At 38.6% G+C, this 26,444-nt stretch overlaps 1 protein-coding gene across 3 annotated transcripts in view; it reads right to left on the bottom strand.

Annotated features, from left to right (window-relative positions):
- Positions 1 to 26,444, bottom strand: part of TTC38 (tetratricopeptide repeat domain 38) — a 1,219,387-nt gene that overhangs the window by 746,406 nt on the left and 446,537 nt on the right. For all 3 annotated transcript variants that reach the window (XM_044088097.1, XM_044088098.1, XM_044088099.1), the window contains exon 7: positions 15,429 to 15,548. In XM_044088097.1, the coding sequence (XP_043944032.1) occupies positions 15,429 to 15,548 (120 nt within the window). The remainder of the gene's footprint in view (positions 1 to 15,428; positions 15,549 to 26,444) is intronic.

Raw genomic sequence — 26,444 nt, 5'->3', positions numbered from 1 at the left:
TGAATTTCTTCAGCTGAGGAATCAGAGTAGTCTGAGGAATGATCCATTCCCATTAAATCTGCCTCCACCCTAGGCCTCTTCTCTGGGGGGGGCATAGAACCCCTGATCAAAGTAATCAAGTCCTCTGCCATTTTCAACATATGCTTTTTAGGAACAGGGGCTGGAGAGCTAGAACTATGACCAGGGCCAACAAGACAAGGTTTGGCCTTAGCATGGCCTTTAGCCACTGAAGAAGAAGGCCTAACAACCTTTTGTAAAGATGGAAAGTACAGTTTTGTACCTACCATAAATGTAGATGTTCGAAGATCTACATTGCTGCAGTCCTTACACTTGGGGTAGTCCGCTGTCCTCGGTCGGCCCGAATATCAAAGTATTAGGCTGACGTCGGTCAAGGCGCATTAGACTGACATCAGGACGTCAGGGTACAAATGCGCATGACCGACGTCATATCCTCAGTCTTTTCTTGCCCCAGATGTCAGAAGACCCTAAAAGGAAAGGTCAAAACCAAAAAACAACAACAACAACAAACAACCAACCACCCTTGCACTAAGCATATGTACACTATATACAATATGTACAGTAGTCACAAACCCCAAACCACACCACTGCCTCTAACTATAGAGGGGAAGGAAGCAATGTAGATCTTCGAACATCTACATTTATGGTAGGTACAAAACTGTACTATGTTCTTCATCTCACATTGCTGCAGTCCTTACACTTGGGTAGAATCCCAAAGCAGAGAGAAGGGAGGATGGCAAAGCTATAAAGCAGGAGGAGCTGTCAAAATGCCCTGTAGAATTGCAGTGGCAAAACCAGCCCTAGATTTAGAGTAAAGTGGAAGATGGTAATGCTTAGAGAAGGTATGCACTGAACTCCAAGTAGCTGCCTCCAAAATATCTTTAGTTGCCACCCCCCTTAAAAAAGCTGTAGAAGTGGCAGTAGCCCTAGTGGAATGAGGCCTAATCCCAGCTGGAATCTCCTTACCATGATGGGAATAACAGAAAGCAATACAAAACCCAATCCACTTAGAAATAGTTTGTTTTGACACAGGCTTGCCCTGAGAACCCAAAGCAAATGAAACAAATAACTGCTGAGACTGCCTGAACCCTTTAGTTCTGCTCAAATAATAACGCAACTGCCTGTGTATATCCAAAGTGTGCAAAATCTTTTCCCCTTTGTTTTGAGGGTTTGCATAAAAAGTAGGTAAATGAATAGTTTGGTTTAAAGCCACACTAGAAACCACCTTAGGCATAAAGGAAGGATTAGTACGCAAAGATACCCTATCCTTATGGAAAATTAAGAAAGGCTCAACTGCCATAAGGGCCTGTAATTCAGAAACTCTTCTCGCAGAGGTAATGGCCAACAAAAAAGCAGTCTTCCAAGATAAATATTTCAACTCAGCAGTAGCTGCAGGCTCAAAAGGTTGTAGAGTAAGTTTCTCCAACACAAAATTGAGATCCCAAGCAGGAGCTCTATGTGGGGGTCTTAAATTCTTCGCCCCTCTAAGGAACTGCTTAAACAAAGGATGAGAAAACAAAGGAGGGTCACAGTCATAATGTGCAGAGATCGCTGCAGCATGAACCTTAATAGAAGAGAAGGACAAACCTTTGTCCAGTAACTCAGCAAGATATTGAAGGGCCACACTTACATTAGGTTTAGAAACATCAAATCCCTTTGCTGTACTCCAAAATAAAAATCTCTTCCATGTATCTGCATACACTTTCCTTGTACTAGGCCTTCTGGCCTCCAAAATAACATTCAAAACTTGCTGTGGAAGCTGAAACCCTCCAGGGTTTAAAACTGAATATGCCAGGCCGTTAGGTGAAGAGAGTGGAGTTTGACATTGAATAAATGACTGTCCTCCTGAGACAGTAGATGTGGAATCGAAGGCAAAGGCCATGGAGGTTCCTGTACCAGACTTCTCAGTAATGGGTACCAGTGCTGTCGAGGCCAATCTGGAGCTATTAGAATCATCTTTGGCTTGTCCTGTCTGACCTTTAGGAGTACCTTTGGGAGGAGAGGCAGAGGTGGAAAGGCATACACATGAAGCTTGCTCCAATTGAATGAAAGAGCATCCACTTTCCAAGCTGTGGGATGATACCTTTTGTGCAAAACTTTGGCAGCTGGTGGTTCAGTGGAGAAGTGAACAGATCTATGTCTGGAGTTCCCCATAACACTGTCAATTGCTGAAATACATGAGGATCCAATTTCCACTGTGGGGATCCATAATTGCCTGCTTAACACATCTGCTAAGGAGTTCTGTGCTGCAGAAACCTTGCCTGAAGATTCAGCTGTAAACTGAGAGCAGTCTCCCACAAAATCATTGCTTGTCTGCATAGAGGGTAAGAATGTGTCCCCCCTTGCTTGTTGATGTACCACATGACAGTTGTGTTGTCTGTTAGAATCAAAACCTGCCCCGGAAGAAGTAAATCCTTGAAAGCTATTAATGCAAATTGGACTGCTAACATCTCCTTCAAGTTGATATGTAAATGTTGACGTCTGACAGGCCACGTGTCTTGTACCCATTTTCCATTTAGATGAGCTCCCCAAGCTATGTCCGAGGCATCTGTCGTTAGAATCTGACTCTGGCCGGGTCACAGAGAGTCCCTTGTTTAGGTGACATTCCTGAGCCCACCACAAAAATTCCTTTTGAATGCAAGGTATTATCTGAATGACAGTGTCCATATCTTGGCAGTGCTGTGTCCATACATTTTTGAGATACCATTGTAGCTTCCTCATATGCAGTTTGGCATTGGGAAGCACCAGAATACAAGATGCCATGAACCCCAAGGCTTGAAGGACTGTCCTTGCAGTCAGCCTGGACTGATGAGACAAGTGACGGAAGTACAGAGAAAGATTCTTTTGTTTGTCCGGGGTCAAAAGGCCATCTGGGATGCTGTATTCAGTCTCACACCCAGAAAGCACATGTCCTGAGAGGGTACTAGACTGGACTTTATTTCGCTCACAGAATACCCCAGGCATCTTAGCACTGCTATCACAAACTGTAAATGATGAAGAAGTTCGTCCCTTTCTTGTGCCAGAATCAGGCAATCGTCCAAATAAGGATAGATCTGTATACCTCTTAGCCTGAGGAAAGCTATCACTGGAGCCAGAACTTTCGTGAACACTCTGGGCAGTAGATAAGCCAAAGGGCAATGCAGAGAATTGATAATGAGAAGTCCCAGCTCGGAAACGCAGATACTTCCTGCAACATTGCCTGATAGGAACATGAAGGTAAGCTTCCTTGAGATCCAAAGTCACCATCCAGTGATCTTTGCCCAGCAGAGGCAAAAGCTGTTGTAGTGTCAACATTTTGAACTTGGGAATGTCCAGATAAGTGTTGAGGATAGATAAATCCAAAATTGGTCTCCACGTGTTCCCTTCTTTGGTACTAGGAACAGGCGAGAATAAAATCCTAGGCCCACTTCTGGCAGAGGGACCGGTTGTATGGCTCCTATTTGAAGCAACAGAGAAATTTGTTTGTGAGCCTCTAGTCTTTGCTGAGGAGGAACGTCCGGCATGCCTTTGAAAGGAGGCAAGGTATGGAAATAAAACCTGTAACCTTGGTGTATGATATCCAATACCCATCTGTCTTGGGTAACCAGACTCCAATTTTCCTTGAAGAGTGCCAACCTTCCTCCCAAAGGTGCTGCCAGACAAGAAGGATCTGGCAGCTGAAAAGGTAGGTCATTGGGCCTGTTTACGAAAGGACTGGCCCCTGCCCTCCCCAGAAGATTGTGCAGGTGAACTCCTGTTCTAGGCCTGAAGGAGCTCTGAGCTCTGCCTCTACCACGCCTAGATCTACCCCTAGACTGATCATAAGAAGGTACGCCCACCCCTTAGCAGGCCAATTCCTACTAAATTTCGGAGGCTGAACTTGCAAAAAATCTTTTAACAGTCTGCATAGACTTAGCCTTATCTTCCATTTTCTTCAAGACTGACTCCACAGGTGCACCAAACAACACATCAGACTGTAAAGGAGCATCCAAAATCCTTGCTTTAACATGTTCAGATAAATTCTGATCCCTCAGCCAGGCATGCCTGCGAAGAACTGACCCAGTGGCAGCCACCCTGGACGAGGCCTGTACAGCATCAAAACCACATTGTAAAGAATGCTTGCCCACCTGTTCAGAGACATGCACCAAATCTTGTAATTCTTTACACTCAATGCCTTCCGCCAGAGCATCTACCTTAGACTTCAATTGAGCAAGAAGATAATTTTGATATTTTAACATGTGAAACTGGCAATTCAAAGCCCTCATAGCTAAGGTGGAAGAAGTATAAATTTTCTTTCCCCATCTATCCAAAGCTCTGGCCTCTTTATCTGGAGGGACCGGATTTTTAACCACAGAGGCCTTAACCCCCTTAGGTCCCTGACTAACTGTTTCTGGGTCCACCCTAGGGCTCTTATAAAGAAATTTATGAGCCTCAGGGACCCTGTAATACCTGTCCGGTTTAACAGGAGCAGGAGGCAAAGAATCAGGATTAAGTGAAGCCTCTGCAAACACATCTTCCACAACATCCAGAACAGGTGGTATAGCTAAAGGCCTATGCTGGGGCAAAAGCAAAAATTCCCTAAGCCTTTTCCTGGAATCAGAGAAGTCCTGACCTTCCCACTTAAAATGCTCCCTCATGGAATGAAGGGTCTCTGAAAAAGAAAAATCCTCTGGAGGAGAAGCAGAAGGTAGAATCATCCACATCAGAATCAGAATAAGGAGAATACTCCTGCAAGTCTTCAGTCAAGACTCTGACACATCCGAGCTTGATCAAAACTCTCCAACTCTGGATCAACCCTAGGCCTCTTATCAGGAGGGGGCAAAGAACCTCTAATCAATGTAATTAAGTCTTCTGCCATTTTAAGCATTTGTTTCTTGGGCACAGATCCTGAAGAGCTAGGAGTGACCCCAACTGAAGCTAAACCTGGCCTGCCTCTGGGAGAAGCCTTAGAAACAGAAGGAGAGGGCCTAACCACCCTAGGAAGTGATGGGAGTACAGTAACCTGAGAAGCCCCTTCAGCTTGACCTGCCTCCTGAGAGGCCACATCCTGCAAAATCAAGGTTTCCAGATTCCTGAGAAGCCCGTGGAACCACCGGTTCCACTGACGCCTCTAAAGAACCGGTTCGATGACTCTTCTAGCCTAGATTTAGCTGCTTTATCTTTGCGCTTCTTAGAAGAAGCAGGCGTCGGAGCATCCAACGGCATATTGTAATTGCAACGCTTCCCAAAGACCAACCTGGCACAATCTAACCTTAAGCATAGTGCATTTATTGAACCTAGCACGAAAGCGACACCCAACAACGTCGTGCTCAGGTCCCAAACAAGGAATACACAAATTATGATAATCCCTATGCGGTATCTGTTTCCCACAAGAAATACAGTTATTCACTTTTTCTGACATCCGGTAAACCACTGAGGCAAGAAAAAACCAAAATATTCCCCAACGGGGTACTTAGCCAACTTTGACTCGGTCTGAAACTCCGGAATCGAAATATTTCAGAACGCCGAACGGCACTTGCAACGCTGCTTCTGCATCGGACCATGCGGCAAAAAAGACTGAGGATATGACGTCGGTCATGCGCATTTGTACCCTGACGTCCTGATGTCAATCTAATGCGCCTTGACCGACGTCAGCCTAATACTTTGATATTCGGGCCGACTGAGGACAGCGGACTACCCCAAGTGTAAGGACTGCAGCAATGTGAGATGAAGAACATCTACAGATACCTGAGAAGCACCCTCAGCCTGGCCTAACTCCTGAGAGGCCAACTCCTGCAAAAGTAAAGGTTCCCCCTGGGATTCAGAAACCTCGGCAGGATCCACAGATTCAACCGAGGCTCAGAGAACCGGCGCTGCAACGGACGACTCATCCGGTTTAGACCTCAAAGATTTATCCTTGCGCTTTTTAGCGGTAGCGGGTGTTGGAGGATCCGACGGCATGTTATAGTTACAAAAACAAGCCTGGCACAGTCTAATCTACGCTTAATGGTGCGCTTATTAAATCTAGCACAAAAGCGACACCACCACGCAGGCCCCAAGCAAGGAATACAGAAAGAATGATAATCCCTATGAGGTATCTGTTTCCCACAAGAAATACAATTATTAACTTTTTCTGACATCCGGATAACTGAGGCAAGAAAAGACAAAAATTTCCCCAACGGGGTACTTAGCTCAACTTGGTCTTCGGTCTGAAACTCGATAAATGAAAATTTCAGAACGCCGAACGGCACTTGCAAACGCTGCTTCTGCTTCGGACCACGCGGCAAGAAAGACTGAGGATATGGCGCCGGTCATGCGCCAAGTACTACTACGTGACGCCAGCTCTAGGCACTAGGCTTAATGACTGACGCCAGCCTAGCTCTTTGGTATTCGGGCCGACAGAGGACAGCGGACTACCCACAGGTTATGACTGCAGCAATGTGAGACGAAGAACATCTGTAAACTGCCTGTAGAATCACCTGATAACCAGATCCCAGGCCAGAAGAGCTAGCCTGGAAAAGGAGATAAGATGATGTACCCCCTGCTTGCTGACATACCACATCACAGTGGTATTGTCCTTTAAGATTTTCAAGGGACTGGGAGAAAAAGGAAATGAAAAGCCTGTAGAGCAAGAAGCAGAGCCCACATCTTTTTTCACTGATATGGTCTGACCTCTGATGAAGAGGCTACAGACCCTGAATTTTCAGAGTGTCACAAGAGGCACCCACCCCAGGTCTGAGGAGTCAGCCAACAGTTCTTGGGAAGGAAGTGAAGCATGAAAGGGCAGACCCGGATTGAGATAAATTTGCTGAATCCAAAGGAAGCAAAGGAACAGGGAACTCCAGAAGGTGGCAATGTTGAAGCCATACCAAATGTGGGGTATCACTGAAGCTTACTCATACAAAGCCTGGCAAGAGGAAGTATGGGAATGGTAGAGGCCATAAACCCCAGAATCCTAAGAAATTCCTTGGGTATGAGAGAGGGCACAGGAAGAAGAGACTGGAAGAAGGTTGTCAGAGAGAGAACCTTGGGAGCAGGAAGAGAGACCAACATGAGAAACCAACATGAGAAAGGTCTGAATCCTGCAACCAAGAAAAAATATGATATTGGGAGGGCGTAAGCACTAACTTCTTGAGACTGATGGTGAACACCAGATTTTGTAAAAGACAAGTGGTAAAATGAAGTTCTTGTAGAAGAATGTTGGGAGGAGTCTGAATAAGCAGGAAGTCTAGATAACAGAATACATGTATCCCTCAAAGCCTGCAAAAGGCAATGACAGGAGCAAGGCATTTGGTGAATACTCTGGGGGCAGTAGAAAGGCCAAAGAGCAAAACAGAGAACTGAAAATGAGAGGAAGAAACAGAGAAACGTAAATATTTACTGAACAGAGTGTGAATAGGGATGTGAAGATATGCATCCTTGAGGTCAAGAGAGCTCTAGAAGGCCTGGGTGGGGGGAGAGGAGGAGGAAACAAAGTTTGAAGAGACATCATCCTGGAAGAAGGGACCTTGAGAAAAGTGATGAGGCGAGAGCGGTCCAGAATTGGTCTCCAAGCCCCCTCCCTCTGAGGAACTAAGAACATCCTAGAGTAAAAACTTCTTCCCACTTGGGCAGATGAAACAAAATGAATGGTGCCCTGATCCAAAAAGGACTGCAAAACCTCTGGGAAAAGTGAGGTTGGTCTGGAGGAGGCTGAGGAATCCCTAAAAGGGAAGAGATTTCCATATCATGAAATACCCCTGATGAATGACAGACAGTACCCAAGAATCTGAGGTGATCTTTTGCCAATTTGGGAGAGACACATGAAGGCAAACAAACAAGGGGATCTGGCTGAGGGGAAGAGGAGGCAAAATCTCAAATACAAACAGGATTGGCCTGAAAGGAAGGCAGGAGGAATATGTCTGACCCCCTTCTTACCTTTGGGAGGTTGACAAGTCTGCTGACAAAGACAGATTTAGAAGGGTAATTCCTCTGAAATTTGTGTAAGGTGAAGACAAGAATATGCTTGAGTTTCTGCATGGCCTTACCCATATCCTGGAGGGACTTAAAAAGGTCAGCAGCAGCAGTTGTCCCAAAAAGATTTGTATTATCCAGAGCTTTCATATCATCAGGCAAGGCCTGAAGACAAAGCCAAGAATAACTCCTCACCACAGAACAAAAAGCAGCAGCTTTGAAAGGGACATCAGCAACACTGTAACTGCATTTCATGGAGTGGCAAGTGACCTGAGATGTGGACCTAAACAGGGAAAGAGCTGAAGCTTTCACTTCTGAATCAGGCAGATCAGATACAACCTTAGCTACCTGAGAAAGGAAAGCCAAGACACACCTGGTCATGTGGGTTTCGTAATTAATAGTCCGAAATGACAAGGTGGCAGCAGTATATACTTTTTTGCCCAATCTTTCCATAGCTCTACTATCCTTATCAGAAGGAAGGAGCTTAAAAGAAGGCACATGTTTAGAAGGCTTATCAGTAGAGACTGAAACCACAAAAGGGTCAGCAGAAAGACATTTAAACAAGAACTTGCAGTCCTCCGGCAACTTGTAGAGCCTGTCAGGTTTCTTAGTGGCTGAGGGCTGAGGGTCAGGAGCTACAGAGGCAACAGAGAAGGTGTCTAAAATGCTGACAACACAGGAAGAACTGAAAATGGCTTAGAAGACTCCATTTGTAGAAGCTCATAGGTTCATAGATTAGTACTAAGCTAACTGCCCTTGCAAGCAATTTTAAGCCTAGCCAATTATCCCTTGTGAGACTCAAACCCCACACGTTGTGTTTTGTAAGGCAAACACCTTAACCATTAGACCACCCTCCCAACCCCTGGGATGACACTTTTGGATGTCAGAAACCTGGGAGCAGTCCCACTTAAAATACATCATACAAGCAATAGTATCCCCAAAGGATAATTCTTCCAGGGGGAAATCTTTGCTCAAAGAATCCTCTTCTTCTGAACCACAGTCCAGAGGAGAAGGCATCTGATAGGAATAGGCAAGGAATTCCTCCCCAAAATCTAGGCCCTCATCTGAGGAATCCTGTTCCCTTGTCCTCTTAACAGGCATGGAAAACCATGGAAGAGCAGGTACTGACACCCCTTGAAGAGGCATCAAGGCCATCATGGCATTAAACAAGCCTTGAGTACAATCATGCCATTCACATTGGAGATCTTTAGCAATTGGAGTAATATGCTTGTTTTTTTGCTTTTTTAAGTGGGACAATTCTTGACAGCTCTGTCCCTTACCAGGCTTCAATGATTGTAGCAGAAATCTCTTCCTGGACTAAGTTTTGAGGAATACCCCTTGACTCCTTGGAAATAATTAACCATGCCCCCCCCCCAATATCCAGTGCAGATGTTTGAAAAGCTTTAAAGGACGTGTGAGAACTCAGATCCATGCCAGCCTCTATTGGGGTCACTGTAGAGGAATCTGATGCAAGCACCGGATGTTCTCCACAGCTTTCATTAGCTTCTAGAGAGATGGCTGGTGGAGGCTGGACAACAACTGGATCAGGCCTTGACTTTCTGGCTTTCTTCTTGGAAGACAGCTGTCCCTTGGACAGGAGGATTCTGCCATAGCACCCTGAGCCAACAATTTAAAATGTTGGTTCTCGAGGTATATGGAGAAGGAGGATAAAAGATGATAGATGGTCTTAGGGACAAACACTTGAAAGACACAGCACTGAGTATGGTCGTGGGAAGCACCTAGGCAAACAAGACACTAGATGTGATGGTCTTTATGGGGAATCTGCCTCTCACACTGAAATTTTCCCTTTTTTGATGACATGAACACAAGTAACAACAATACTGAGATAAAATAGAGAAGAAACTCCAATGGGGCACTTATCTAAAGACAGCTTGGTAATCAGTACAGCTACAGATGTTCAGACCGATGTTCGATAATGGCATTTGGGATGGCAGCAAAGAAGTTCTGAGTATTTGCATCTGTATGTCACCTTTATGCCTTATGCCCTACGTGGGGAGTATATGTGTGATGTACGGTGCCTATAAACTCCAAAGGCTTTGGTAAACTGGTCAGATGTTGGACTATCCTTGCCAGGAGATCCCTTCAGTGAAGAATACTGCAACAGTAACATGGAAGGACATCCATAAATTATCAAAATATCAAAATATATTTAGTAATAAAAATTCAACAGGCAATCACAAATATCTGACAAGCATTATGAGTTCCACTGTAAAGCAAGAGTGAAGAATCCTGCCACTGAAAAATAAAGCAACACACTGGCTTTTAGGATTAGTTCTTAGGCTTAGATCTCTGCCTCACAGCATGAAAGTCAAGGCTATCATTCTGATCATCAATTAATGTCTGTTATGTTTGCACATTCTCCCCATCTATGCGTATTTCTTCAGGATAACCATGGATGCAAGTACTGTATGTGTGTCTTAGATCATCTGACAGTGACCTTAAGGAAGTTCTTCCCTTTCCTCAGTGTTATGTAATCTTAACTTTGTATTTATTACATTACAGAGGTGTTAGGACTCCAGGCACATATTTTCACAGCTTTCAATAGAAGTCAGTAGAATGTGCTATCTGTGTGTGGAAGTCAGTGATGTTAGTTCTTAACACAATGTTTTTGTGGAATTGACATAAACTTTAATATCAGTGTCTAGACTAAAACCCACACCATTCTAATAACTGTAGTATTCAAGAAAACCAGCTACTTCCTGAATGATTATAGCAACAACCCACAGCTGGGTAAGGGTAATGCTGGATTTACCCACTGTTATTTATTTTATTTTACATTTGTTACTAAGATGGTCCAACTGGACACGGGTCCATTTTCATCAGAGGCCCGGGGAGAAAAGCTCCACAGTAAGTAAAATTTTACACAATATGTTAAAATACAGTATACAGAGAATTTTCAAACAATATGTTAAAATACAAAATACAGCAGAAGACATAACAAGTCCTATATATATATATATATATATATATATATATATATATATATATATATATATATATATGTATAAACACACACACACACACACATATATATATATATATATATATATATATATATATATATATATATGGATCTAGGACATATACTCGAATGTGCAAATCACTGAACGTTAAATTAACGGACATATACCACCGAAAACCAATATGCATGAAAACACAATTGCTAGAAACCCAGATAACCAAAACCAGTAGTTAGTTCCACTTTAAATAGCACTGGCGTCTGAATGGAAGTGTACTAATGTACTAAAACAGAATGGCGGATATCTGTAGGTTAGCACCCGGTATTTTGGGGCAAGTATATACTACAGGTAAATCACAGCGTGGAGGAGAAATACTAGTTATAGATGGTTATGTCTATCAGTTGGAAAAGAAAACTAAAACTAGGAAGTACTGGAATTGTAAGTACAAAGTGAGTCAAAAATGTAAGGGTAGACCTATTAAGATATCAGTATTATTTATTTTAATTTATTTATTTATTTATTTTACATTTGTTGACCGGGATTGTCCGACTGGATGCATGTCCATTTTCAGCAGAGGCCCGGGGAGAAAAGCTCCAAGGGTAAGCAGATACAGCATTACATAATACCAACATTACACTTTACTAACAGACTATTTACAGAGATTACATAAGTAAGCAAGTTAAACAAGTTCCACAGGTTACAGTTAATCCTGAGCGCAAGTCAGGATTAAATTAAATTACAAAGTAAACTGGTTAACAGATTTTTACACATTCTAGACAGAGTTAGCCAGGCTTGATATATTGACATAGCCAGTTAAGTGACAAATGTTGTTTGAGTCTAGTTTTAAATTGACCTTAGGTCCATTGAAGAGCTAGTCAAATCTGTGGATCATTTCCACTCTGGTGAACCTGCAGAAGTAGAAAAGTACCGTATTCGGCATGAATTGAGGGAAAGAGCAACATATTCTCGTGATTCACCATGTATTATTGCGGACGATGCTGTAGCGTCCACTAGAGTGTGCTGCTCATTTACCTAATCAGAGATCTAGGTTACAGTCAGTAAAACGGGTCCAATCTAAAGGTAGACCAAGTTGTCATTCCAATAATTTGCGCTTACAAGATGTAGATGTGGAACATTTTCCAATTAAGGATTTTTTTTACTGAAGAAAATGTTGGTAGATAGCAGTGGTCAGACTAAAGTAGTACTATTAAGTACTACCATTAATTTAAAAGACCTTAGTGTTGCTAAGATATGGCTTATAGATGGCACTTACTTCCAGAGAAGTGCAGAATGCAGACAACTATATGCAATACATTCTGTAGTTATGTATGGTGCATACAGTAAAAGTGTACCGCTTATGTATTGCTTGATGAGTAGAAAGTCATATTGTGCGTACAATTTCATGTGGAAATGCATTTATGATTTGTTCACTGAGCAGACTTTAACCTTTCATACATCGTTCATTTTATGAGACTTTGAACCTGCAGCTATGCAGAGTATAATTCGAAATGTAACTGGCGTAGTATGCAAAGGCTGTTTCTTCCACTTCGGAAGAAATATTTGGTGCAAACGTCAAGCGTTAGGTCTTAGTTCCCTGTACAATTCAAATATGCACTTTCAGCAAGCTGTTAAACAATTAGCAGCTTTAGCTTTTCTCCCTGAAGACAAAGTAATAGAAACATTTGAGTGTTAAAGGAGAATTTCCCTTCAGAAGGGAAACAACTTTTGAAGTACTTAGTGGAGTAGTATCTACTAGGCAAACCCAGGGTATTTAATACTAGGTTGGCTAATAGTATCAGATTTCCTCCGTTGTTCCCCGTGAAGTTCTGGAACATCAGTATTTTAAATGAATTGAACCTGCCTAGAACACAGAATGCTATCGAAGGCTGGCACAGACGGTTATGATGTATAGCTGGAAAACATCTGATTTATTCAGCATTCTGCAGGCTGTGTGTAGAGAACAGAACAGGGTTGATGAGATCCACTGTAGGATGTCTGCTGCTTATCCGCCTACTCCAAAGAAAATAAGTATTGTCTGTAGACAAGAGCAGTTCCAGGTGCTATTTGAGAATAAAGATGAATATACGTCACTGCAGTCTGTGAAAGCAAATGCTAATCTTTTACAAATCTAAACAGGAAGATAAGTAGCGTAGCAGAACTGTTAATTTATGTTTGAAGACAGTTCTTTATGTCTTAATACTACATAATACAGGAAGTGTGTTTCAAAATTATAGTTGGTTTGTTCATTATGGGTTTCTGAAAAATGGAAATTATATCATGTTTGTAGTGCACTGTCAACGTTCACTGTGGTGTTCCTGCACTTATCTGCCGTTCTGTTGTTTTCGGTTACTTGTGACTCGGGAAATTGTGTTTTCATGCATATTGGTTTTCGGTGGTATATGTCCGTTAATTTCACGTTCAGTGATTTGCACATTTGAGTATATGTCCTAGATCCATATATATATATATATATATATATATATATATATATATATATATATATATATATAGTTCCTCTTAACAAGATCGAATGGATGGAAGCTCGAAATTCATAATCTCGAGACCAGAATCTCGAACTTCCATTCACTTTAAATTAAATGGGAGCCTTAGGTTTAAAAAAAATTAAAAGTTAACTTACCTTATTGCAGGGGGCCAGTTTAAATGTGAATGTTCCATGACCGCACTATAGCGGAGGAATGGAAAATCTTCTGTTTTGCGCTTATGCATATAGCGCGGAATGGGAAATTTCCCTTTCCTTCACTATAGTGCAATCTCAGGGTAGGTATATTTAAGTAGGGGGGGTGTCGAGGTGCAGGGGGCGAAAACATTTGAAAGGTGTTAATTTGTTTGTTTTTTTTGTCCCTTTCATATGTTCGAATTTCTCTAAACTCGAGATTCTGGTTTCGAGTTTATGACTTTCGAGTTTAGAGAAATTCGATCATATAAAGGGGAACCATACATATACATATATATATACATATATATATATATATATATATATATATATATACATATATATATATATATATATATATATATATATATATATATGTATATATATATATATATATATATATATATATATACACACACAGGAAAAAATAGTTACACATGGTTAATAACAGAATAAGTATACAAATTCAATCAGCATTAGGAGAAGAGCTAGACTGTAATATATATTACAGCAGGCATACTAGGAAGTGAGGTATATAAATGGAATAATCTGAGGACTTATATAATACATGGTTGGTGTGGTTTGGTCATGAGGCCAAAGCCCGAGTGACCAAACAAAGCCAACCGTGGGTAAATCCAGCATTACCCACACCTGGCCGTGGGTTATTGTTATTATACAATGATGTTGGTTTTGTGTTGTGTTATATCTGTGTTGTTGTTATTTAGGTTTTTGTTTGCTTTACTTTGTATTCTTCCACTTTTTTCAGAGATAAAACAGTCCACACTTTGACATAGTTAGCCACAGCCCCTCAGTTTTGTCTTGAACTTTTGAGAATTATATTCCAAACAATAGGAGGTGACATTGTATAATATTTATTTTTTGATTTTACTGTATTTTGACATGTAGATATCGATGTTTTTTTTATATGGATGTTTCTGCAGTCGACATTCAGCAGCATTCTTAAACACACACACACACACACACACACACACACACACACACACACACACACACACACACACACACACACACACACACGTAATAATCGCACAGTTACACCACAGCAGGAATCTGTTCTGTTCATTTATTAAATGTATAGTGTTGAAGTGATGAAATCGTACACAGTGGAAACCGAAAAAAATATTTGTTTTTGTCCCAATATCACATCATGAATGCATGCTAGCACCCCCATCGCCACCACAGTTTTGTTATATAAAGCATTCCCCCAACAACAAGCAGGACTTGACAAATTATTTTGAGAGATTGGGATTTAACTCAAGCCACTGGTAGACGAGTCCATTTTTGTACTGCTTCTCACGCAAAGCAATTTATTTCCTATGGCCATTAAAATACAGCGCTGCACTACCTCTACAGCCTTAACAGTTTCAAGGCTTGTTACAAACCATAGCTGTCACATATTATGAGAAAGTCAGGACATCATTTGTTTGGGGTGTCTGAAAACCTCTGCACTTTGGTTAAAACGCAGTCAAGACACTTCACACTGCATATAAAAGTGTAACTAACTGAATGCGCCGTAAATTGCTAACATTTAAAGTGCTTTTCTACAGTTTGGTTCTAGGTTACAAAACATCATTCCTTCTCCTGGCGTGACTATATTCTATTATACAATGTCATCTCCGAAAAGAAAGGCTGGGCTGCATGATTTCTTAGCGGCCGGACTTGTAACTTAGGTTACTTTGGATTTACAATGTGCACACTGGTTGGATTGGCCAATCAGCATGCATATTTCCCGTCTTTTTGGAGATGGCATTGTATAACATCAAATACTGAATGATTAAAATCATGCAAGGAACATGTAACAGAATATGTGCGTACAGTTTTACCTTCCAATCATTTTCAGTTGATTCCATAAATACTAATCCTTTCTCCACTTCTGCTTTCATTTCATGCACGTGTGCTACAGCATGTACAGACCAGGCATCCAATGGATTCATTGCCAGAGCCTATGAAGAACAGAGTGTTCAATACAAGGTTATTAGATTCCTGTTACAGAACAGCAAAGCCAACAGATCAACAATCCTTTCCCACATTTGAAAATCCCCAGAAACATTCAGAAAAAAAGCCACATGCAATAAAGTTCTGTAATCTGGCATAATTCCTTGAACATTAAGTAAAACTGCAAAACAATTTTACTGAAATTTTCAAAAAAAAATTTTTAAATGGCCATATCAGCGATGTACACTAACTCACTTATTTGATGAACACACAACTGATGTGTGCATGCCAATGGTATTACCAAAGCTAGGAAAATGGAAGGAGAAAGCCATACTCTTAAAGTGACAGAAAGTATTCTAGGGTATCCTTTATGTATCAGAACAAGATTATTACTACTCATTAACTTTAAAGATGACTAAAATGAATAAAACTCTTATGTTAGGAAAAACACAGCTATGTGAAACACTTTTTAACAGCAAATGGTGCTGTAAAGATCATGCCATGTTAGAAATTAAGTAGAAAGTGCTGCTGAAAAACTGCTTTCAATTTGGCCTGCCAGCCCAGCCTTTTTATTTTAATAAATATTTTACTGGATACTGGATTTAACTTTAGCAGCAAACGAACAGTCAGAATTATCTACAGTTTTTACGGATTTTTTGTAGGTTTCAATACAACTTACTTGACATTTGGCTGCAGAGAGTTACTTCAGCATCTGACAATGGTGATGTAGAGCAACTAACATGCAAAAAAAAGCCCAAAAATGTATTTTCATCAGGGCTGCTGTAATGAAACTATAACTGAAGCTATGAGTTCTTTTTTTATCAACAAAGGGTAATGGAAATGGTACGGGAGGGTGGCCTAATGGCTAAAGTGTTTGCCTTACAAACACAAGGTGCAAGGTTTGAGTCTCACAAGGGATAAGTGGCTAGGCTTAAAATGGCTCGCAAGGGCAGTTAGCTTAGTACTAACCTATGAACCTATAATAGTGCCTTCACTCTGGAACCTATTTAGTTGAAGGAACTGCAAGCCATATTAGCATCTGCAAGAAACATTTGTCTGAAGTGACAGAATATTTTTTTCCCTGAAAGCTTATATGTTCATAGTTTCTATGTATCTTGTTTTCTGTGAGGAAGGCCAGTCTATAACCAAATGGGATAGGTTATTATGAGCACATACAGGGAAATTTAATAGGCTTCAAAAGGCCCACAAGGGCAGCTAGCCTAGTACTTCCCTAAGAACCAATGAACCCATTAAAAGCTAATTATTAAAACATCAGATAAACATATGATGAATGACTTGGGTAATGGAGACTGAGAAAGATTCTACAATCTACAGAAAGATTCTGTGACCTCTGATCAGGAGTAATGAACGTCCATTACTGACATACTGATAGATTCTAGTCTTTTAAAATTCACAGTTTGCTTGATTATCAATATCAGCAGAAGTAAATGAAAACATTAGTTCACACGTTCCTTCTGTAAGTCAATATAAAGTATAAGCACATGCAGTTTTACTTAAACAATATTAAAGAAAATTATGATAAGGAGACAGCAGAGAAGCGTTTTCAGAGCCACACAGAAGAATCTTACTATTTTAGGCCTACAAAGCAGGAATAGCAAATTAATCTAGAAGATTGTATACAAAAGCTCATATGGGCTTTTTGGAATTCCATAAAGACCACAATTATTACACTTGACATAGTACTCTGACAAAATGCTACGAAATCAAGATGACGGTTGTCCCAGACCAGTTACTGTAAAATTTGCTTACTTTGAGGAGAAGGAAGCATTGCTGATTGATGGAGAGGATATGTTTTTTTCTGATGTTCCTAAAGAAGAAATCAATGCAAGAACACAATCTATGAAACTGAGATCAGTTTTTTGTCAGAAGAAAATAAAGCCTTATTTTTTCTATCCAGAAATTGTCAATATGGTTTGGAAAATGAGCACGCGCCCACCTTTACCGGAAAACAGAGCCTGAATTAAACACAGCAGGAAACTATAAACTAAGTCCATGCTCTTCTATCTCAGAATGTATATTGCTTAAGTGAACAATGCAGGGTTGTGCCTAAATCCTCAACTTCCCTCAAGAGGACATCTTTTCTTTTCCTCGGATCAAATTGTGTTTTTCCTTCATCTCCCATTGTTGAGTTTCACTCCCCCTATGTTTATTAGTTCAATTAATGACAAAATAATTAAGGTGAATAAAAAAGTATTGCTGAAATTTACTTGATTAATGTTAATGATTTAAAATGTATGGAAAAAAGGAAGCCAGGTTTTGGCTTATATTAAGAAATGGAAGGAACTTATTTTCTGTATTCGTTATTCCAAAAAGTCATATTTCTGGGGATGAATTTTCTGATATTATGAACAGTAAAACATGGACTTCTAGTACTGTTACAAACCCAGGCACCTCATGCAATGTAGACCTGATAATCTTGATCAAAATAGATAGAAATCCAGCTTACACATACATACTATGGGATAACAGAGAGAAAACTCATGGTTAATCCTAAATAAAATACATTATTAATATTAGGATTAATTTCTAATCCTTTTAATGATTACAAGCCCTCTTTGTATGACCTTTCTAAACCCTTACTGGGACGTGTTTGGCCAATTTTTGCTCTTCTAGCAAGCCGAAAAAGTTAACCATAGATTGTGAATTGGGCAGAACACCTACAGTGTCAAGTCTGATGTACCTGGAAGACCACAGTATCCATTTAAAAAAATATATAAGATCCCATTCATTAACTGATTTTTGAGGCATGGAAATTCCAGTATGAGGGGAAAAAAAAACACCAACTTGACTCTTCAGACAAAGACTTTTTACCAGGACTGCCTTTTGCTTAGTGTCTGCTGAGTTTTTGACAACAAAACTTACAAAAGATTTTACATGCTGTAATTTTTCAAAATGCTAGACAACAGTTGGAGGTAGACAAGTAATATCTAGCAAATACACCACTTTTAGAAAACCGCTAAAGAAGAACAGAAAATGTTTCTGAATGTGAGTGTAACTCAACAAAGATTTAGCCTCTTTGACTTATTTTTGGGAATCCTTAAAATTCTCTCTATATGCTTTATTGAGGAGAATAAAAAATAAAACATATATTTGGACAGAATTAGTAAGTAAAAATCAAAACGCAGAAAACGTTTTATTTTTTAGTTTATAGCATACAAGAAAGGTAGATTATTTGCTGGCAGATCAAATTAGTAAAACATTATGTAGTCAAATTAGGCTGCAAAGAACAAGGAATATTATCTAGCAAATTAAGTACTGGAATAACCAACTATTACAAACAGTGGGTATTGTACTGCATGGAGTTCTGCAATTATGACAAAAATTCAGGAAAAGACAACTTTTTACAAATCTTTCAGCACTGTCTCAGGCTATGAAAAACTGCAGTGATCACACAGCTTTAAAAGTTAGGACTTCCAGACTTGTGTATGCATGCACTGGGGGAACAGGGGCAACCTATTACAATCAAAAGATATTACATGATCGAAGATGCACTTCACTATATGTTATAGCATTCACTGCTATAAAACACAAAATTTTCTTACAACTTACTTTCGTTTTTCTTTGGTTTACTGGAAGAGCTAAAACCACATTTACAACAAAGACTTGTACATCTGTCATCATTAAGCATCTTCCAGTTTTCAAAGCTGTGAAAGACTTAGATCTCCTATATATTTTTCTTTCTTTCTTTCTCTCTCTCTCTATAACTGGTAGCACATAGAGCTGGTAAAGTTCTATGCTGTACAAAGAATGATAAGATATCTCCAGTCATAACCAAGTTGTTGTAAGTTCTCCAATGTACTGCTAAGATTCACTTCTCAATACTTCCTTTCATTCTGCTCTAAAGATGAATTTCTTGACATCTGTTTCTAGAACACATTCTTTGCCTGCAACATTACACAGAGATCCATCCTTTACAAACTTGCTGCCTTCCTCCACACCCAAATGAAAAAAGTACAGTTGTGTAAGTCATACTTACTTGTAGGCAGTAGGAATGACAAGCATCTCCCCTTACACAACACCAGTTCATTCCACTTATCACTCTTTTGCACTACTAGCATTTAAAGCATGGAAATGCCTCCCAACGTAGTTAAAATCCATTTTGTTCTATTTTTAAGGTTCATTCAGTATTAAAAACTACACAACGACTGATAATGCAAATGTTTACTAAATATAGGGATCACCTAAAACTTAAACTACCCAATATACTCCACACTGAGCTCTTCCATACAGATCATTACACCAAATGTTACAAAAAGCCATCATTCTCTTCTCTTTTTCACCCATTTGACCTTCCTCCTTTCCACCATTCTTTCTGTATACCCATTCCTTATTGTGTACTTCACTCAACTTGCTTCTCTCTTTCCACCTTTCCCCCTCATTTCCTTGGGTCTATGTCAGAGCATCAACATTACGAAACACTGGGCTGCATATGGTCAAGACCATATCATCAACGTTCCTCAATGGTGAAAAGTACAAAACAACCAAAAACTGTGTTTTTGCAGGGTCCAAGCTGCCCTGCACTCATCACACCCCCCACTAATTATATATACCAACTCTGAGATTGCACTACAGTGTGGAAAATTGTAAATTCCACAACAGCCAATGTACCATCTTCTCAGTACAAATGCCTTGACATTTCTGAAAGTTGATCATATGGTGTCAACCATATAGAGCTTGATGTTCTGAAATGTTGATATTGTGAAGGGGACCTGTTACTTCTATTCTTATCCTCATTATTAATTCCCACTGGCTAATATACACACCTTACTTTTTCCTGTACATACTGTAAATAGATCTAGCAACTACTGTAAATAACATTTTATTTTTTAAATAACATATTTTGTTTATTTGTAACAACCTCCATTTCTGTTTGCTTATTCAAATTCTTTATAGTTTGCATTTTTCATTTTTAGTACTAAGTTCTACTCAGGTACTGAACCTGAAAATAGTCTTTGTAGACCAGTGCTCTAGCCTCACCAACAAATAAATAAATAAATGATATGACAGCTTGGTTATAATCGAGAGACCGTCATAATGTTTAATACTGAGGACTACTGGCCTACATTACATAACACAGGATAATGAGTTAATGGTTTGGTTACAGATATCCACCCAGTTCAGATACAAAGGTCCGGTATACCCACTTCCTGGAACAGGACTTGTGTATTTCCATTAAGAGTTCAACTGTAAATTTTATATATTTTTTATTTATTTTTTAAGTGATTTACTGATTCTGGTTCTTACCAAATTAATCGGTCAGATATATGATTAACCCCCAATGTCAGAAGTCCAATTCAATGTAATTAAGACAAGGGACATTAGGACTGGATGCACAGCATTATCACCCAAGTTTTGATTACAAAATAAAACTCCTTTAATAATAAAATATTTACTAGATTATCCAGAGTAATTCATCCATGCCAGTTCAGGTTTGAACCCTTAAATGTCTCAAGCTAGAGTTTTATTACAACTTATACTTCAAATATTTGAAACAAAAATAAGATTTTCCCACAGTAAATTATGATGAGATGAAGGCCTCCGATGTAATCAGTTGGAAAGCCTTGTTACTGGTTATGGTGTACTATAACGTATCCTCTTGGCACATTACTCAGTTGGAAAGTTTGTATCATGGCATAAAGGGCACAGTATCTGTGAACAAGCACAACCTACCATTTATTCCTTGAAGTAAGGCAGTAAGACAGGTGTGCCCTTTATCGCCTATGCTACTTGCTGTTACAATTAATTCTTTATGATACAGGGTGCTAGATGTACTTCAGGATATTACGATTCATAACCAAAAACTTTCTTGACTGCTTATGCAGGAAACTTAGTATTATTCATTACCAGGTCTCAGTACCATTTGATTTTACAAGCTTTCTTTGGAGAATTTAAAACTGTTACTTGATATAAGCTAAACTATTCTAAATCTGTTATGATGTTAACACCAGAAGCACCACAATTACATCACAGGAGATTATCAGCGTACATTATTAAAATAAAAGGATTCAAGGATTGGTATGTTAAAGAGATCACAAATTTCCTAGAAATAAATGTCAATGGTGAGGTAACTGACATTGTCCTGTGGAATTCACTAAAGGCTTACTTAAAAGAAACCATTAAAAGCTGGTATATTAGTAAAGTACAGTGGATATAAAATGTGTACACACCCCTATTAAAATGCCAGGTTTTTGTGATATAAAAAATGAGACCACAATAAATCATTTCAAAACTTTTCCCACCTTTAATGTGACCTATAACCTGTACAATTCAATTGAAAAACAAACAACTCTGTTAGGGGAAAAATATAAAATGTACAATAAGCTGGTTGCATGAGTGTACACACCCTTAAACTAATACTTTGTTGAAGCACCTTTTGATTTAATTACAGCATTCAGTCTTCTTGGGTACACATCTGCCATCAATTAAAGAGACTCTGATTAGCCCCAAATAAGGTTCAGCTGTCCTAGTAGGATTTTCTTGACATTTACTCAGTTGCCTGCTACAGCAAAAGCCATGGTTCGCAGAAAGCTTACAAAGCATAAAAGGGATCTCATTGTTGAAAGGTATCAGTCAGGAGAAGGGTACAAAAAAATTTCCACAGCACTGGATATACCATGGAACACAGTGACGACAGTCATCAAAAAAGTGGAGAAAATATGGGACAGCAGTGACATTGCAAAGAACTAGACATCCCTCCAAAATTGATGAAATGACAAGACAAAAACTGGTCAGGGAAGCTGCCAAGAGACCTACACTGAAAAAGCTGCAGGAATTTCTGGCAAGTACTGGTTATGTACTACATGTAACAACAATCTCCCGTATTCTCCATATGTTTGGATTATGGGGTAGGGTTGCAAGACAGAAGCCTTTTCTTTCACAGAAAAACATCCAGGCCCGGCTAAAATTTGCAAAACCATACATGAAGCCTTCCAAAAGCAATTGGGAAAATGTGTTATGGCCTGATGAGACCAAGGCTGAACATTTTGGCTACATTTCCAAAAGGTATGTTTGCCACAAAAACAACACTTCACATCACCAAAAGAACATCATCCCCATGGTGAATCATGGTGGTGTCAGTGTCATGCTTTGTTGTTGCTTTTCTTCAGCTGGAACTGGGGCTTTAGTCGAGGTGGAGGGAATTCTGAACAGTTCTATTTACCAGTTACTTTTGGCCAAAAACCTTCAGATGTCTGCTAGAAAGCTGAAGATGAAGAGGAATTTCACCTTTCAACATGACACTGACCCCAATACATCCAAATCAACAAAAGAATGGCTTCACCAGAAGAAAATTAAAGATTTGGAATGGCCCAGCCAGAGACCAGACCTAAATCCAATAGAAAATTTGTGGGGTGACCTGAAGAGTGCTGTGCACAAGAGATAACCTCACATTCTGACAGATATGGAGCACTTTTGCAAGGAAGAGTGGGCAAATACTGCCAAGTCAAGATGTGCCATGCTGATAGACTCCTACCCAAGAAGACTAAACGCAGTAATTAAATCAAAAAGTGCTTCAACAAAGTATTAGTTTAAGGGTGTGCACACTTATGCAATCAACTTATTGTACATTTTTTTTTATTTTTTATATTTTGTCCCCTAACAGATTTGTTTTTCAATTGAATTGTACATGTTATAGGTTACATTAAAGGTGGGAAAAGTTTTTAAATTATTTATTGTGGTCTCATTTTTTTATATCACAAAAGCCTGTCATTTTAACAGGGGTGTGTACACTTTTTTATATCCACTGTAAGAGAAAGGGACAAAGAACTGAATACACTGCAGGCCCAAATAGATACACTAAAGTTAAATCTATAACCAAATGACATTTTTAGTCAGTCTGAACTTAAAAGCTTAAATACAAAATATATTGAAATTCTAAATCAAAAAGTTTCAGTAAACCTAGAAAAACTTAAACTTTAGGCATATTCAGTAAACATTTTACACCTGCATAAACTTGCTCTGAGATCAAAGGGAATGGATAAACTAAAGCATATCAAACAAATAACACATATAAATAATAACAAAGAAAGACGAACAGATATTAAAGGTATTCTTGAGAGCTTTAAAATATTTTATGAAGACATAAATAATAATACAAATATCCTAGATAATGATGATATAGTTGAAACTTATCTAAGGGAAATATAAATAATAAATTAACAAGAGAACAAATAAAAAACTGACAGGCCATCCACTTTAACATAAATAACAGATCAAATAAAAAAGTTAAAAAAATAATAAGGCGCCAGGCTTAGATGGTCTTATACCAGAACTATATAATACACTATTGGATGATGCAGTTAAAATACTGGACAAGGTCTACAGCAACATAAAAACAACTGTTCAAGTCCCCCCATCATGAACTATTCCTTTATATCACCTATTTTAAAACATGACAAGGATACTACAAAGTGTTTAACATACAGACCCATTTCACTTTTAAATGTGGACTATAAGATGTTCATGTCAATTTTAGCTAACATAATTTACTTATATCTAAACAAATTAACAGTGATCAAACTGGGTTTATTTTAAATAGACATATACAGGATAACTTAATAAGAATACATAAATAGACTATGCAAACAAAAATAAAAAAGAAATTTCTGGCATTAGTCTCAATTTAGATAAGACTTTTGACTCCGTTAAGTGGTCGTACCTGTTTAAAACACTTAAAGTGTAAAATTTCTCACCTGTGGTAATTGCTTATAGGCTCCTTTCTTTCAAATTCCTTTAAATTAAAAAAAAAGACACAAAACAAGGTTGTCCATTATCACCTTTACTGTTTGGTTAGCTATAGAACCCTTTGCTAATAGTATTAGATTCAATAAGAATATTAATGGTATCAAAATAAAAAAAGATTTCAAACTAACGTTTCAACTGTTTGCTGATATTTTACTAACAATAGGGAATACAGAAAATTTATCAGAACATATAATCAGTTCTATGAGTCAGTTTGAAAAAATCTCACACTTAACATTTAATCATAATAAAACAAGTACATTACTAATTAATAAAATTACTAATTAATAAAATAGTAATAAATAGTAATAAATTACTAATTAATAAAAAATAAATAAATTCATACAAAAATATTCTAACTTCAGTTGGAACAGCAATTAAATTTGGTATAACAATTAAATTTGGTATAACCATTATGTCTAATAGTAAAGAAATGATACAAAAAACTTTCAACAGGTTGTTGATAAAATTCTAAGTTTAGTCATAAACTGGAACCAATTCTTTACCATGGAAGAATGATTAATGCTTATTAAGATGGTAATTAGCCTTAAATGCTGTTTGTTTTACAATCTTTAGTACTACCTCAAAAAAACTGAAGATAATAATATTCTAATTGATTTTTCTGGCATCTTTATACATCAAGAGTTCCTTTTGACTGTCACAGAACAGGTTGGGATAATGGTAAAATATGATTCCCTGATATTCAGTCGTATGCTTCTTCAACAATTGTTATAGCATTGTGGATAAATTAATCTTATGTTGAATGTATTAGTATGGCAAAAACTATTTGCAGTAGGTAATTGCATAATATAAATATGAGAACTTCTAATATTACACATTCATATAAATTGTGGCTTAAATGTAAACACTTACTTGAAACATTATTGTTGATATATAACTTTGATGTACTGATCAGCTGTGGACCTATGTAAATAGTTGTTTGTTTTATAATTGATTTGATTATTTATTGTAAGATGGGAGAACATGTAGACTCCACACAGAAGGCACCCCAGCTAAGAATTAGACCAGCAAACCTGTAGTTGGCAGACAACAATGCTACCAGTGCACCTGTACCTTGCGTCTATGAGGTGGAGACCTTAACCATTATACCAAACCCTCCCTTGTTTTAAAACCAAATAAAAAAATAAAAAATAAGCACCAGTTACTGAAATATGAAATCTCTTCTGTCGAAGAGATCATGCTTCTGAATATTATGCAACATTCTTTTGAAAAAAAATGCTGTTGAACTTTTAGAACATGCTAAAGAAGGTACAGTTAAAGTCTTAAGATTATGGAAATGTATTTTCTTTAACATTATTAATATATTTATTTAGTTACTTATACTTATTTGACCCCATCAGTCCTACCAGGTTTGTGGTCTCTTTGCTTGGGAGATATGACATTAAATTCATATTGACTTGGGAAAATTTCATCAGGACAAGAAACCCCCCATTCTTTCTTGCTCCTGGAGGAACAGGGAGGACCAATATGTCTAAATGTACAGGAGTCACTAAGCTGCTGTTAAAAGGCTCTATGGAGAATGAGAAGAATGACAACATTGACACTACAGTATTGGGATGAGCGGCAGACACTGTGTACAACTATCTGCTGCTCATGTATCTTCCAGTCAGACTTTGCTGGTCATTGTTGATGTTCCAGAAAATGTATATGAAAAGTCCTGGATAAAAATAGTGGGAGTAAAAGCAGCAAATCTCTGAGAACAATGATCCTGTTGCTCTTGAAAAGAGAAACAACTATAACTCTAACAGAGGGCTCAAAACTGTTTCCACACACTGTATGAAGTGAATGCCTGTTGCACCATCACATGAAGCTATAGGATATACCAGTAGCTGTCAAGACATTGCAGAGCTGACCAGATTACTTTCTGAAAGGAAGACTGCTGAAAATGAACCAAGTCTGTTTCAAACTGCTGAAACCTGTTTCTAGATCTCAAAAAAAGACATATGAAGCTCTTGCTTTAAAGGGATTTACTGGTATGCTGGAGTCTTAACAAAGAAATTTAGTTGAATGAAAGTGTACGGAGCAGAGAAAGCCACCAGACAGATATTCTTGCGTGATAATAATACAGTTGGCAGACATGAGAGAAAGATATCAGAGTTCTCACTCATTTAAGGGATGAATCT

The sequence above is a fragment of the Protopterus annectens genome, chromosome 11.part0 (assembly GCF_019279795.1).
Source record: "Protopterus annectens isolate FY-2018-M chromosome 11.part0, PAN1.0, whole genome shotgun sequence".
Taxonomy (NCBI): Eukaryota; Metazoa; Chordata; order Ceratodontiformes; family Protopteridae; genus Protopterus; species Protopterus annectens.
Note: the sequence above shows the minus strand (reverse complement) of the source record. Positions and strands in the feature narration are given on the sequence as shown.